Raw genomic sequence first — 16,244 nt, forward strand, 5'->3', positions numbered from 1 at the left:
TTTGCCTTTCTCTTGGATGATTATATTTAAATACCAGTTTCCCCATAAGCACCTTTAAAATAAGAACATGGTGTGTGTATATAGATAGAGATATTTACATTCACATAGTTATATCAGTTTATTTTCACTTAAAACCTCAGATTTCTTCTCTGAAGATAGGTGAATTTTAACAACAGTGCTACTTAAAAAACTTCAAAAAAAAAAAAACAGTTTGCATATTAGTACTTTAAATGCTTGGGTTTTTTCCCCTTAAATCATGATATACCTAGACTATTTTCTACCATGTTATTTGTATATGATGTATAATTTCATTGCATGTATTATATTTTAAAAGTTTGGCATATTATATTTGAGCACAGTATTTTAAAAGGTGATTAAAACTGGGTCTTGTATGGCTATGAGAAAATGGGCATTAGCAAATATTGGCTGGAATGTAAAATAATATTCTGTCAAGTAATAAATTAAGAAGCCTCAAAATCATGCCTTTCTTTTGACCCAGAATTTCATATTCAGGAAGCCTAAGACAGATAAGCGATCCTAAGAGATAAGTATTAAAATTTATTTATAGAGTTGTTCTGACAGATTTATTAATTGTAATGTAAAATAAAAATAACAGTGTGAACAGCTATAGGGAATCTGTTACAATGTGGAACAGCAGGCAGCCAAGAAAAATAACATTTTGGAAGAATCTTTAATGATATGGTGAGATATACAGAATGTATTTAAAAGAAAAAAGCAGGTTGAAAAATTATTTCAGCTGATGACGAATAAACGTTTGCATACAAAATCTGGAAGAATAATGTATATACATTGTTAACCGTGGTAGTAGCTCTATAGGTAATTTAAATTTTTATCATTTTCCTTTTGGACGTTTTCTGCATTTTTTTAACAATTACTTGTATTACATTTTGGTTTTAGAGGGAAAAGTTATAAAAAAGAAAAGCGGTATAAATTTGTAAATTCTGGTGCCAAAAGTATCCTCCCCCCATCAATACCAAGACTTAATACACATACAATAAAAAAGGAAAATAGTGTCTTCTTTTGAAAACTCCTATAACATTATTTTTATTTGCACAAAAAACACTTATACATATGGAATAACCATCAAATTTAATTTGTAATGTAGTTTTACTGGTTTATAAATTAAAAGAAAATGTAGAGCAGTTAGTTACTATGAAATCATTTGTCAGAATCAGGTTGATTTATTCAATTTAATTTTTATAAGACTACCTAATATTAAATGAAACATTTCTTGTTTAATTTTATGGAAATTTAATTTATGTTAAAATATTCACAACTTTGATATTTGAATGTGTTATTCATATTTATGAAAGCTTTTTTATTCTAACAAAGATCAAGGGAGAGTTGGTCTTGATGGGCTGTGTTTTGATTTACAGGCTTCTGTAGCGCACCCCAGTCCTGATCCCCTAGAAACACAGACAGGAGTTCTTGACTTCTATGGACAGCGACCATGGCGACAAGGAATCCTAAGTAAATAATTTTTTCCTCTTTCCCTTCCTCTCAACCTCAAAAGCACAAGGTTGCTATCATAATTTTTCCATGGCTGCACAACATAATAACAAATTATGTTGAGGTAGGGCTTCCCTGCTGGCGCAGTGGTTGAGAGTCCGCCTGCCGATGCAGGGGACACAGGTTCATGCCCCGGTCCGGGAAGATCCCACATGCCACGGAGCGGCTGGGCCCGTGAGCCATGGCCGCTGAGCCTGCACGTCCGGAGCCTGTGCTCCGCAATGGGAGAGGCCACAACAGTGAGAGGCCCGCGTACCACAAAAAAAAAAAAAAATATGTTGAGGTAAAATATGTGCTTTTTAAACACTTTTTAAGACCTACTTTAAAAATGTGTTGTTTTTATCACTACGTCTTAGAATGACTTATAATTAAAGATGTAGATGTGACTAAAATATTTGGACATCTGTTGTCTTAAATGACACAGTTAGTAAGCCACTCTGGTCTATTTAAATATTTTAATTCCAGTTAAGTTTAACGATTTTTTTATGTTTGACATTTTAGAACATCATTACCTGAACCACCTTAAAAATGATTTCTCTATCTTTTTTGTTTTATACACACTTAATTTGAGCAATTTCTGTGGCCATTAAACTTTTTGTTAAGAAATTATTTACTTTAATCTACAGGAAATGTATTTTGTCTAGAAAATGATATTGGTATTACTTTTGAGGTGGTTGATTCCACTGGGCAAAAGAGTACAGAGCTCAGTAACGTACCCTTCAGAACAGAGACCACAGAGAAGATTCCATGCTAATAAAGCTGTCTGTTAGAATCTTTAGAATTCTAGAATGTTTAAGAATCTTAAGTACATTGTATACGAAGGACTCAGGGAGTGTACCCGTCCAGTGTTCGTGTGAAGGATTTGTGTTAAATGAGCTATCTAAAATGGGTTGTGTCCTATCTTATACAGGTTTTGATCTTTCTGATCCTGAAAAAGAGAAGGTGGGGATTCTTGCCATTCAGCTGAAGGAGAGAAGTGTTGTTCACTCTGTAAGTCTTTTTTCCAGTATAAACTATTTTTTACAGTATTCCAGGAAAACATGAGATTATTTTTATTGGAATGTTTCACATTTTATCTTTTCTAACAGGAAATAATAATAACTCTTCTGAGCAATGCTGTTGCACAATTTAAGAAATATAAGTGTCCAAGAATGAAAAGTCATCTGAGTAGGTATCCATAACATGCCACAACTTTGTGCAACTTTGAGTAATTTTAAATTATGTTCATACAGTCTTTTTTCCTTTATAGTGGTTCAAATGGGAGAGGAATATTATTATGCAAAGGATTATACCAAAGCTTTGAAGTGAGTTCTGTTCACTATTTATTTTTACAAGTATTCTGATTCTCTTGCAGCAGAATTAGCATGGAAATCTGTATTGAAGGATTTATTATTTCCATATTTATTCCTACTTCTATTAAACACCATTTCCGTGATATTTTTTCGAGTATTGTCTGCAGGTACAGTCATTATCAGAGTCTAAGGAAACCTCACATTTACCTAATGTGAAAATACCTGTTAAACTATTTCAGTAAGATTTTCTGAAGTTTATATAAAATGAGTAAAGCACTTTTATTTTAGTTTCTCCATGAACTATTCAAACCCTTCCTCGTGAAGCTGTCTTGGCCCGTCTGACATTTTGTCCTCTGTCAGGTTGCTGGATTATGTGATGTGTGATTATCGGAGTGAAGGATGGTGGACCCTGCTCACGTCTATACTGACCACAGCTCTGAAGTGTTCCTACCTCATGGCCCAACTGAAAGATTACATCACTTATTCCCTAGAACTCCTTGGAAGAGGTAACTCGATGTTCTTTCAGTAAAATTCTGAATCTTTACAATTACATAGCATCTTTAAGCTTCTTTAAATTGGAAGAATAATTCAGTGTCAAATATCTGGTAGTACTGTTATCACATGCAAGTCACTTTGCGGAGTGAAGAGGTTTTATACTTTATTGGAACTTATTAGAGTTGAAGGTCTTATTGTAGTTGAGAAAAATCTGCCTTTTTAAAATATGACATAAAATAATTTTTCACATAGAGTTCAAACGCACATACATAAAGCATTGGGGCTGACTTTTAGGAAGCTGTGCTGTCAGTTTTCCAGAGTTGTGCTTAGCCATCTTAGAAGAGAGATTTATCGGGCTTCCCTGGTGGCGCGGTGGTTGACAGTCCGCCTGCCGATGGAGGGGACACGGGTTCGTGCCCCGGTCCGGGAAGATCCCACGTGCCACGGAGCGGCTGGGCCCGTGAGCCATGGCCGCTGAGCCTGTGCGTCCGGAGCCTGTGCTCTGCAACGGGAGAGGCCACAGCAGTGAGAGGCCCGCGTACCACAAAAAAAAAGAAAAAAAAAAAGAAGAGAGATTTATCTGCAGGGTTTTAATACCTGAAATGGGGGTAGTGGGCTTACTTGCCTGTCTTATAGTTCTAATTTTCTTCCTTCTTCCTTCCTATTAGCTTCAACTCTGAAAGATGACCAGAAATCTCGGATAGAGAAGAACCTCATAAACGTTTTAATGGTAGGCTGGAATTCTTTATATAACATCTGTATCTGGATGTGTGTATATTATAAAACTAGCTGAACAGATGTTTAACTCCATGTTGGCACAGAATGAAAGTCCTGCTCCTGAACCTGACTGTGACATATTAGCTGTGAAAACTGCTCAGAAGCTGTGGGCGGACCGAATTTCTCTGGCCGGCAGCAATCTTTTCACAATAGGCGTACAGGACTTTGTGCCATTTGGTGGGTAACCAACGTCTACAGTATTATTTTAGAGAAATCGTCCTTATTTCTACAAAATAAATAGACACAGAATAATGAAGTCAAAGAATTTTCCAAGTACGGTCACTTTGTAGGTGAACTGTGTGGTTTTTTTTGTTTTTTTTTTTTTAATTTTCTGCCCATCGACTTTAAAGATGGTCAAAATTTTAAATACTTAGTTGAGGTCTTAACGTTTACTCTGTTCGTTTGTAGTTCAGATGTTATTTGAAATGCATTTGGAAAGACAGTTATTTAAAAAGTTTATGCTTTATTGTCTAGGCAGGTATTTTGAAATAAGTTAAAAATAACAAAATGGTTCTTTTTTCTTTAAAATCCTATGTCAGTTACATTTTAGGGGGAACCATGTTTTTAAAATTAGAGAGGTTTTGGAGCTAGAGTTTATTTAAATTTGGCTTGATTTATGTCTTTTGAAATGCTTCAGGTGCAGAAGTCAGTAAGAATATCCAGTGTAGCTGTTTTCTTTCTGAAGAGCAGATGTGGACCAGAGAATAATGTGTGTGTGTCTAGCGTGTCTGGTGGTGTCTGACTCGGCCCTTTTTGTTTTATTTCTAGTGCAATGCAAAGCCAAGTTCCACGCCCCAAGTTTTCATGTCGACGTTCCCGTGCAGTTCGATATTTATCTGAAGGCTGACTGCCCACATCCCATTAGGTTTTCTAAGCTCTGTGTCAACTTTAATAATCAGGTAATGGCACCTTTTAAGGTGTTTTTACCATGTGTGTATCTTATTTTAGCTTATTAAATGAGGTAAAATGTGCTTAGTGAATTTTAGGTCTTAATGGTTTCATATTAACAAATGTATTTTGATAGAGTCTATTTAAGAATAATTGTATTTATAGTTCTCAACTTCTGTATCCACAATTCAAGTTTTATACTTTTCTATTCTAATTTTTGTTTTCACTCCCTGCTTAGGAAACCTGAGAACTTTGTCTACACATAGACAAAAAGTTTTGTAACATGTATCTTGAATTTCAAATAAGATATATTCAGAATGAATATAATTTTCAAAACCGTTTGTTTTATTCTAACATTGGTATTAGCTTTATATTATAAAACTGTTATATGTTTGATGTTAAAGCAATGAAAGTGGAATAGATGGATATAAAGTAGAAAGTAAATGTGTGTTCCTCCAATTCCATTCCTTAGGGGGCGTCACAATTAACTTCGTGAATAGTCTAGACATCTTATGTGCACGCATATATAAGCAACTTTTTTCTCCAGAATTGGGATCGTACTATATTTCCTATATTTGAACATTTTTATAGTGTGATGTAGTCAAGTGCTTGATTACATTCTGTTTCAGTTATAAGCTCACTTCTAATTTTCTGGTCACACAGAAAGTGTACTGAGCTGTAACCAGCAAGCATTTATTGAGAGTTACAATATTCTTAGCATCATGGTGAACCTGAAAAAGTTTAGCATATATCAACCCCACTAAAATATAAGCGTTTTGGGAGCAAGGCCAGGACTGGCTCACAGATGGCCTAAATGTGTGTGTAGCCTAGAAATACTGTTATGGCAGGCATGCTGGAGAAAAGAGGAAGTTTCAAAATTGAAGATGCAATTAAGATAGGTTTAAAAAGATGAGAGGGAAAGGATGTGTTTGGCAATAAGGAAACGCTGAATGGAAACAGGAGTGAATGTTCTGTGTTTTTGGGCAAGTGAAGACAGCAGCCTCACGAGAGCAGAGGGATCATAGGTGGGGTGAGTGGGAGTCAGGCTGCGTGGCTTAGAGGAACCTGGAGAGTTAAGCAGAGTCAGTCTGGGAAGTATCAATAGAAGCCTTTTAAGATTGATTTATTCATTCATTTATTCGTTATCTGTTTATTTATTGAATGGTGGTAAAGAAAGAATGTTATCGGTTTAAATAGGTTTTTTTTGACTCATAAGAACTGAGCAATGTCCCTGTAATAGAATTCGTAAAATGAACCTGGGTCACTTGAAGATTAGTATGTTTTATTCAACTTCAAACCATTACGCAAGGATTCCAATTATTTTGAGAATTTTAAAGCAAGAACATGAAATTTATGTTTAAGAAACTTTATTCCAGTAGCAAAATAGAGGGAAAGAAATGATATTTTAGAAACCAGAGGCTCTTTGTATGAACCCAGGTACAAAAGTATGAGGATTTGGAATAGGATTTTAGTGATGGGAATGGAGATAAAGGAATAAGAGTCATTTAAAAATAGGTAAGTTTGGATTGCTGAGTGTATACAGAGGATACAGAATGGGGATAGGATGGATAAAGGATGGGCTATTTGGTTTTTGCAGGCCCAAAACAGTTTGTTTATTTTTCCAGCTTTATTGAGATATGGCATATAAAATTGTGTAAGTTTAAAGTGTACATGATGATTTGATACATATATTTTGCAAAATGATTACCATAGTAAGGTTAGTTAACACATGCATCACCTGACATAATCACCTTTTTGTTGTTGTCTTTGTGAGAACATTTAGGATCTACTCTTTTAGCAACGTGCAAGTAAATAATACAGTAATTATAGTCCCCATGCCATACATTAGATCCCCAAAACTTATTTGTCTGGTAACTGGAAGTTTATACCCTTTGACCGACATCTTCCCATTTCTGCCAACGCCAAGCCTATGGCAATCCTCATTCTACTCTCTGTTTCTATGAGTTCCGTTTCTATAAGTTGTAGATTCCACATATAAGTAAGATCATACAGTATTAGGACAAGAGATTTATATGTGCTGTTTCTTATGCTTGGATTGGTCTTCCCTCCTCTTTTATTTGCTTAGTTCCTCCTCATGTTTTATCCCCTTAAAAGCCTCACTTCCTCAGGGACACCTCGCCTGACCTACATGACTGATTGACCTAGCCAGGCTCACATAACCCTTCATAGTACTTGTCACAGCTGTGGTTTCACTCTTGTTATGTGATTATTTGGTAAATTGCTTGTTTTTCTTACTAGAATGTAAGCTCCAAGAGGACAGACATTTTTTTTTTCACTCACTGTGAAATATTCTAAATCTGGAATTTAGAGGGTCAAGGAAGGCACTCTCATTTTCCTTTCACATCATAGCCTACTATTGCATTTCTTTTCCTTCCTTCTTTTTCCCTTTTAGCAACACAGACCACATCTGTAATTAAACTAATAAAAATATTAAAATAAAATATAAAGCAATTTGTTTTTAAAGTTGTATTCTTAATATATGTTATTTGAAATGCAGGATGCAAATCACAAGGAAAAAAGTAGCGGGTACGAGGCTTCATAAGCCTGGAATAGAAATGAAAATTAGAAGGAAGGTATAAAACTTAACTGTATTAGAATCTTCTGTGAAGATAATTCACCTGCTGGGATAGAAGATGGCTCTTGGAAGGTTCTCAGTATTTATTGAAAGGATGAGAATGGTGATCCCTTAGATATGTATATGAAAGATGTCTCTGTTTATTCATCTGTAAGGAGTGTGCTTTTCTGGGAAGGTAGCTTGAAGTGATAGTGGAATTATCCCTGAGACAATTGTGGATATAAGCTTTTAGTTAAGGAATAGGTCAGAATTAGAAGTTTTTATGTGGGAGATATTAGCACAGAGGTGCCGAATATGTAGACATGGATAGACTTTGCAGTGAAGTAAACATAAAGAGAAAAGCAAAACCAAAAGCTAAGGACTGAAACTTTTGGAACCTCTGAATTAGGGGAACAAGAGGGAAAAAAGACCTTTGAGGGAAAAGCAGGAGAGTGAGAAACAGGAGCTATTATAGTGTCACAGAAGCCAGGTAAAAAGGAAGCTCTTTAAGAAAAGATGATAGACAGTAGCATCCGACGCAAAACAAAAAGTCTTTCTTTCTGTCTCCAGGAAAGGGATGGCTAAATAAATGTTTTCAGAGGTCAGCTTCTGTGTGAACCGTCTTTATCTTGTGGCAGCAGTGAGTGGTTAACTGCTACCGTCTGGCATAAAAATACTTTTTCTTTTATTAATAGAAAATTCATAATGCTTCAGTATCAGTGCAGTTAACCTTAACAAGCTCCAAGTAATTCGGTGTTTAGTGTTAGCAAAACATATGACATTTGAGTTCATAAACCATGACCCTTGCTCACCTCTTTTTCAGGAATACAACCAGTTCTGTGTAATCGAAGAAGCATCCAAAGCGAGTGACGTTTTAGAAAATTTGACTCAGGGAAAGATGTGCTTAGTTCCTGGTAAAACAAGGAAGTTTTTATTTAAATTTGTGGCAAAAACTGAAGATGTGGGAAAGAAAATTGAGGTTAGTTATGAAATGTGTTTAAAAAATATTTTAAGTGATGAAATAATGTGTATGTCAGAAAAAATTATAATAAAAATAATACAGAAGTTTATTAAGTAAAAAATGAAAATCTTCCACTTGGACTTCCCAAGGGAACCCATTCATTATGGTTTTTTGGTAGGTTTCCCCTCAGTGAGAATATGTTTTTTTGTTTTTTTTTTCTTGCGGTACACGGGCCTCTCACTGTTGTGGCCTCTCCCGTTGCGGAGCACAGGCTCTGGACACGCAGGCTCAGCGGCCATGGCTCACGGGCCCATCTGCTCCGCGGCCTGTGGGATCTTCCCAGACCGGGGCACGAACCTGTGTCCTCTGCATCGGCAGGCGGACTCTCAACCACTGCACCACCAGGGAAGCCCAGTGAGAATATGTTATACGTAATATTCAGTAGTTGGCTTTTTTCACTTGATAGTGATATATTAGACATCATTTCCTGTTAGTACATGAGACCAACCTCATTTTTAATGGCTGCATAATCAGCTAAGGAATTTTAAACTGTATATATATATATATATATAGTAATTATATTTAATAATTATAATGTAGTAATTATATTTTGTAAAATATGACATAATTCACACTAAAGAGCTATATCATTTTGACCTTTAAACATTGCTGATTGCATATTTTTAAAGAAAAAATGAAGATATATACTTCAAAGGATTCATTTAATGTAGATAATTAAAATGGCTTTCAGAAATACGTGATGGAAGTCATATTTTTATTGAGCATAAACTCTGAGCCAAGCTACGTGGGTTTCAATGCCAGCTCTCTGGCTCACCTGCTTGTGGCCCTGGGCCACTTGACCTCTTTGCGTCTCCATTTCTTCATCTGTAAAGTGGGGATAGTAACATTACCTACTTCTCAGTGTTTCATGAGAATTAAATCAGTTAGTTAACGTAAATCTCCTGGGATAGTGACTAGGACGAGGTGAGCACTCATGAAGTGCTGCTCTCCCATGGCTGGAACGGGAATGGTCGGCTAACGTGAACTAGAGACCATTTCCAAGACAGAAACTTAAGGCTGTACCCCTATGTTCTCATAACAATTTCTGTGAATCTGTTGATTTTATTATTTACCAATATCCAGAGTTTTTGCTTATTCATTAAAAAAAAAATTCTGCATGATTTTGGCTAAATCCCTCGTGACATGTTTTAATTTTTTACAAGGTACCTAAGGAAGCCTACCAGGTGTAAATCATAATTAATAATACTATTTTGAGTATATTTGTTAAGGGATTTAGTGGAAAGGACATTTATTCAGTTAATAAAGAATTTCATTGCTAATACTGTTGATGTCGTCGGGAAGAATACGTGTGGCCACTAGGAGTTAGCTTGTGAGTATGTTAACGGTTAGCAGAACATTCATTGATTTCACTCAGCAGCCACTACTGCAGTGTCTGCTCCTTCAGCCACCACGCCGAGCACTGGGATAGCAGCACCTCACCGTCGTGTCCGAGCTGGGGAGTCAGCTCATTATCCTTGTTTAAAGGTGAAGAGGTTGAAACTCCACACACGGCTAGCCAGTGTCACAGCTGAGAAGGGTCTGGGATTGGACTCCCACAGCAGGTGTTCCAACCTGTGTCACGTCGTGGGTCCGAGGAACGCCACAGCCCAGCAGCCCACCCTGTAATTTGTTGGGAGGGGATGGTGACGAACTGGTATGAGATGGCGTTTCTGACAGACCTCCTCCTTCTAGATCACATCCTTGGATCTGGTTCTGGGCAGCGAGGCAGGAAGATGCGTGGTCTTGAATTGGCAGGGGGGAGGAGGAGATGCCGCTTCCACCCAGGAAGCCTTACAGGCCGCCCGTTCTTTCAAAAGAAGGCCCAGGCTCCCCGACAGCGAGCTTCACTGGGACAGCATAGTGATCCAGGCGAGCACCATGTGAGTCAGCCTGGTGGGCAGATGGGAGAAGGTCACCTCACTTCTTTTGAATACTTTGTTTCTTTTAAAAAATCAGTGACTTAGCTAACATTTTTTCCCAAAGGATCATTTCCAGAGTTCCAAACATTTCTGTCCATCTGCGACATGACCCTCCTGCCCTGACTAACGAAATGTACTGTTTGGTTGTGACTGTGCAATCCCACGAGAAGACCTGCATCAGAGACGTGAAGCTCACTGCTGGTTTAAAACCCGGTAAACTTGCCTTTTTAAAATTTGAGCCGTGTTGCTCCAACATAAAATAAACATCAGTGATATCAACTTCAGGAAGTTTGTTTAAAAAATGGTTATGATCTAGTGCTCTCTATGCAGTATTAATTGTCAAGATAGCGATTGAATTTCCTGTATTTTTAAAACGCCAACATTCATACTTTTAGGACAGGATGCCAATTTAACTCAGAAAACTCATGTGACTCTTCATGGAACAGAACCGTGTGATGAGTCCTACCCGGCTCTACTCACTGACATTCCTGTTGGAGACCTACATCCCGGGGAGCAGGTGAACTTGGCCAACTGTGATTGGAGAGGAAATCGGTTAGGCTGTAGTGTTAAATATGTAGTGAGTTTTAGTTTTAGAGCATTTTAACAGCATATCCCGAGACTAAAAAAGTGATGCAACTAATGCACGTTTTATTCACATTTCACATATTTAATGTGTAAAATGTCTTCAGTTTTCATACAAGGGATTTTAGAACAAACGATGCTAATGTGGAGAATTCATTGCCTGATAAAATAACTAAATAACACAAAATTTGTAGCTTAGTTAAATAACCTTTCGGTCAACTTTTATTTCCAAGCCAAACACAAAGAATTCTTGGGAAATTGAGAATGGTAATAAAAAAAAGATGGAGTAGTAATGATCCCACTCATGCTGCAACAGGAACAGCTATAAAAAGTGTTCAAGAATTTAACCAGTTGGTACAGTAAACTCTGAAAGGTGGGAGCATTATCCTAGAATATATATCAGGAGGCAATCTCTGTAATAGTAATTAAACTAAAATACTTTTATTTTGTTGCAGCTGGAAAAAATGTTATATGTTCGCTGTGGAACAGTGGGCTCAAGAATGTTTCTTGTGTATGTTTCTTACCTGATCAATACAACTATTGAAGAAAAAGAAATTGTTTGCAAGTGTCACAAGGTATTTATTTCATAGCTACTTCGAGAAATACCATATTTGGAGTGTTTCCTATTTTGTATTATCTTAGTTAACCTGTAAAATAAACAGCATAGGTGCTTACAGTCCATTACAAGTTTTAATGAAACATCTGTTGTTTTTTTTATCATTTATGTTTATTGTAAATGATGTGATGATATGGTATTCATTGCTCAAACATTAGAAAATTGGCCTATATGGTTTTTTTGTACAGAGAACCAAAAGCTTTAAGATCTCATGCAAAAAAGTCTTGAGACTCTAAACCTATCTGCTTCTTTATAAAATCACACATTAGATAAAATCTGTAAGTTGGCTAATATGAAGAAGATCTTGTGGGAGGGAGGTCTCCCTTTATGGAATATTTCTTCTGTTAGTAAAAAAGATTCTTTTGAACATCACTTTTTGGTGAGTGCACATTGGTGAGGAAGAAATAAGAAAGCTATCGGGTCCAACAACTCCGGGGCAGCTGCTATTAACTCCTTGATGAATTTCTTATCGGTCTTTTTTGTTTCAAGAGATTGCAGGGGGACGTGTTTTTATATAGACTTAACCACATTGTATATGATGCTTGTATCCCCTTTTATTAATGGAAAATGATGATATTTGGTATCTTCTTAGTCCTGGCAGCCTTTTCTTAGGAATGGGGTCCTCAGTCCAGCAGAGGAGAAGCCCTAGGAATTTGGGGGTTTGTAGTTTGGTCACTGCACAGGGCTGGGTCGCAGGCTGTTTTATACGTCACTGGGAAACAAAACCATCCTAAGAGAGTTCAGGAGGATTCCCCAAGTGGCAGGGAGGAAGGCATATAATACACTGTCAAAAATTTCACCAGCCTGATGTAATTAAAAGACCCTGCTGGTGAACTAGGAGATAAGGGTGCCAGTCTCAGCACTGCCTCCTAAATCCTGAACCCAGGTCAGCCAGGTAACTCCTTTCGACCTCCATCTCCTCATCTAGAAAATAAGAACGTTAAAGTTCTGTGCACATTTAAAGTCCTAAGCCTTGGATGTTGTTTCTACTTCTGATAATGAAGCTGATGGTAGACTTGGAATGTACTTTGAAATAACCGTTTGCTACCTCGGAACTATCCTGAACTCGAGCGAAACCAGTGTGCTGCTACATCTTTAAGCAGTGTTCTCAAGACATGAGATCATCGAGGTACATGCCACTTTTTTAGAGAAGAATGTATTTATTCTTCTATCAGCCAGTACATTACCAAGATGTGCTTGTAAGGGACGCTAATTCTGAGAAATAGAAATAGATATTACACAAGAAAAGAATTAATTAGTCAAATATGTTTGGAAAATACTGGGTTAAAGGGTGTTAAACCGGTATTTTTACTTCAGGACTTAGCACAGCATTTAAATTTGCTAGTGTGTATTGTGAAGCTTCGCAAAAGGCTGTAATGATTATTTTTCAAAATTATTTTACCCGGGAGGGGGAAGGGTGAGCTGGGACAAAGTGAGAGAGTGGCATGGACATATATACACTACCAAATGTAAAATAGATAGCTAGTGGGAAGCAGCCGCATAGCACAGGGAGATCAGCTCGGTGCTTGGTGACCACCTAGAGGGGTGGGATAGCTTGATAATAATTGAGAGAGGAAATAATTTGAAGCATATAATAATAATAAAAATGATGTTGGCATTTCACTGAGTGTTTTGTGTGCATTATCTCATTTAATTATCACAACAACCTTGGGAGGACTGAGACTTAAAGAGACCATATACCCTTCCCAAGGTCACATCACTGTGTCCAAGGTCTACATGGCTAGTAAGTACGTATCCAGCCAGGAATAAAGTCCAGATCCATTTGGCCTTACAGCCGGAGTCTTAACCCAACATGGTCTTTTTTAAAGGTTTCTCACCAACAGTGTGGGTTGTTTTTTAAAAAGATGTAGTAAGCCCACTGTTCGTTCTCTGTTGGTTTTTTTTTAACATCTTTATTGGAGTGTAGTTGCTTACAATGGTGTGTTAGTTTCTGCTTTATAAGCCCACTGGTTTTTGAACAGCCCTGTGCAGAGGAGATGGAGCAGGATGGTTGAGTCCAGGCTCCAGGGTCAGATTTGGTTCAGTTTCTGCCTTTGTCACCTACTAGCTGTGTGACCACTTCATCTTAAAATGGCAGTGATACTGGTGTCTGTTTCCTTGAGTTACTGTGAGCATTTCCTAATATGTGTGCAGTGATTATAATGCTATGTCATATTACATTATTATTATTATTATTATCATTGTTTTAGTTGTCTTGAGTCAAGGTGAGGTGAAGGACTTAGACAAAAAGAAGACCCAGATTCTAGGCTTTGCACCACTAGTTTTGTGGCTTAAGGCCAATCACTTAACCTTCCTTAACTTCTGGTTCTTCTTCTGTAAAATGGTGACAGTGCCTACCCTGCCCACTGTTGCTAGATCCTGAGATAGATAATGTATGAGAAAGTACTTTGCAGTGTGAACTGTTACAAAACCACAGATAATTAGAACTATTAGTCTGCTCTCTGCATAGATTCTTACAAATACTACCTAAGGGAAAGATCCTAGCTTCTTAATTTTTAAATTGGAATTATTTATTGATCAGTAATCGATTGTGTTTTGTATGCCTTCTGTTTTTAAAACTTCATTTGTTGTTAAGATTTAGAAAAGCCATTGATTGTGCCCTTTACATTTCCTTGCAGGATGAAACTGTAACAATAGAAACCGTCTTTCCATTTGACGTTGCAGTTAAATTTGTTTCTACAAAGGTACGTTCCTGTGAAGCATACTGGAAATCATTGAGGTTGTAGAAATTAACAGAAAAGAGAAAATGGATTAACTTACTTCCTGACAGACCTTTGTCTCCATCCGTGACAGTTTGAGCACCTGGAAAGGGTTTATGCCGACATCCCCTTCCTGCTGATGACGGACCTGTTGAGTGCCTCGCCCTGGGCCCTCACCATCGTCTCCAGTGAGCTGCAGCTTGCTCCTTCCATGACACCCGTGGACCAGCTGGAGTCCCAGGTGGACAACGGTGAGAATGTGGATCATCCCCCTTAACTAGCCGAAGACAGTAGTGTGTGTGCGTGTGTAGGCTGGTGGTGTAAGAGTTAGCTTTTTGCTAAGGAAGGGAATTTGAGACTTACACTCACAAAAAGCAGGTACATTTAGAATTAAGTTAGAATTAGCATCATTTACAATTTGCTTGAGTATACCTTATTTTTTAAAAAATCAAATTCTTGATACTGTAAGAAAGTGACTGAAAAATGTAATTGAAGATAAAGTGTTTTTTCATATTTGGATTTTTTATAGATTGTTTTTTATAATTTTTAATTGATGTTTACTGTTGTTTATAATTTGAAATGGGAAAAGATGTTTACCAAAGAAACTTTGGAAAATACAGAAAAGCAGACGATAAGTTTTCTAAATTATCCAACTGAAAACAGTTTATAGAGGCGATATTACCTTTCTGGTTCAGGGTACTTTGGGCTTTTGTATATTTCTCGAGCTGTTAGAGAGAATAAAAATTAGTTTGAATGTTAACCCAAGCAAACTTGTGCTCAACTAGGTTATAAGGGTAGATATTGTGAGGGGGAAAAATCATGATGCATTCTTAAGACCAAGTATAAGTGAGTCATTTCATTTGCTCTGTTTACCTGTCTCCTTGAAAAAGTCATTTAACATCTCTAAGCCTTAGTTTCCAAGTCTCTACAAATAGTGTATAATTGATAAAGTATTCTTTTTTGTTGTATTACTTGGATGTAAAGCTCTCTTTTTATAGATGAAATCACTACATGAGGATTATGAGTCTCTTTCTTGTAGTTGTCTTACGGACTGCAGAGAGTGCCAGTGAATGCTTTTGTCTTCGTTGCCCATCTGTTGGAAATGTTGAAGGTGGAGTAGCAACTGGGCATTATATTATCTCCTGGAAGAGGTAAAATTGTATCAGCCCTACCTTTTCTTCATTATTTGTGTTATTCTAATGCCTTTATTATGTGTCATTGTCATTTATTTATTTATTCATTTATTTATTTTTAATAAATTTATTTATTTATATTTAGTTTTGGCTGCGTTGGGTCTTCGTTGCTGCACATGGGCTTTCTCTAGTTGCGGCAAGCAGGGGCTACTCTTCGTTGTGGTGCACGGGTTTCTCATCGCGGTGGCTTCTCTTGTTGTGGAGCGCGGGCTCTAGGCACGCTGGCTTCAGTAGTTGCGGCACGTGCGGTCAGTAGTTGTGGCTCGCGGGCTCTAGAGCACAGGCTCAGTAGTTGTGGCACACGGGCTTAGTTGCTCCGAGGCATGTGGGGTCTTCCCGGATCAGGGCTCGAACCCGTGTCCCCTGCATTGGCAGGTGGATTCTTAACCACTGCGCCACCAGGGAAGTCCTTCTCATTGTCATTTAATAGTTGAGAGCTTCTGTCAGCCTGGAGAACAAACTAGAAGTCACATGCTGTCATTGACCTTCTGTCAAAAACACAAAGATTTAAAAGGATAAACTTTTGTTTGTGTTTGTTACAATTTGTGAACTATTACAGATGCAATTTTAGCCAAATTAATTCTGATGATAGAACCAACCATTAAAAACATTAGGAGAAACTGCCCTTATTTACAG

General features: G+C 37.3%; 1 protein-coding gene across 3 annotated transcripts in view; it reads left to right on the top strand.

Moving 5' to 3' along the window:
• The window catches only part of TRAPPC11 (trafficking protein particle complex subunit 11), a 42,677-nt gene that overhangs the window by 13,005 nt on the left and 13,428 nt on the right, over nt 1-16,244 (top strand). For all 3 annotated transcript variants that reach the window (XR_014298441.1, XR_014298442.1, XM_082680470.1), the window contains exons 11-26: nt 1,398-1,491; nt 2,441-2,520; nt 2,619-2,697; nt 2,780-2,834; nt 3,183-3,328; nt 3,986-4,047; nt 4,139-4,271; nt 4,863-4,993; nt 8,381-8,536; nt 10,271-10,458; nt 10,562-10,710; nt 10,893-11,014; nt 11,535-11,654; nt 14,335-14,400; nt 14,510-14,666; nt 15,455-15,566. Coding sequence is in view for 1 of the 3 variants with exons in the window: in XM_082680470.1 (XP_082536596.1) it covers nt 1,398-1,491; nt 2,441-2,520; nt 2,619-2,697; nt 2,780-2,834; nt 3,183-3,328; nt 3,986-4,047; nt 4,139-4,271; nt 4,863-4,993; nt 8,381-8,536; nt 10,271-10,458; nt 10,562-10,710; nt 10,893-11,014; nt 11,535-11,654; nt 14,335-14,400; nt 14,510-14,666; nt 15,455-15,566 (1,850 nt within the window). In the remaining 2 variants the exon portion in view is untranslated. The remainder of the gene's footprint in view (nt 1-1,397; nt 1,492-2,440; nt 2,521-2,618; nt 2,698-2,779; nt 2,835-3,182; nt 3,329-3,985; nt 4,048-4,138; nt 4,272-4,862; nt 4,994-8,380; nt 8,537-10,270; nt 10,459-10,561; nt 10,711-10,892; nt 11,015-11,534; nt 11,655-14,334; nt 14,401-14,509; nt 14,667-15,454; nt 15,567-16,244) is intronic.

The sequence above is a fragment of the Grampus griseus genome (genome assembly GCF_964374135.1).
Source record: "Grampus griseus genome assembly, chromosome: 21".
NCBI lineage: Eukaryota > Metazoa > Chordata > Mammalia > Artiodactyla > Delphinidae > Grampus > Grampus griseus.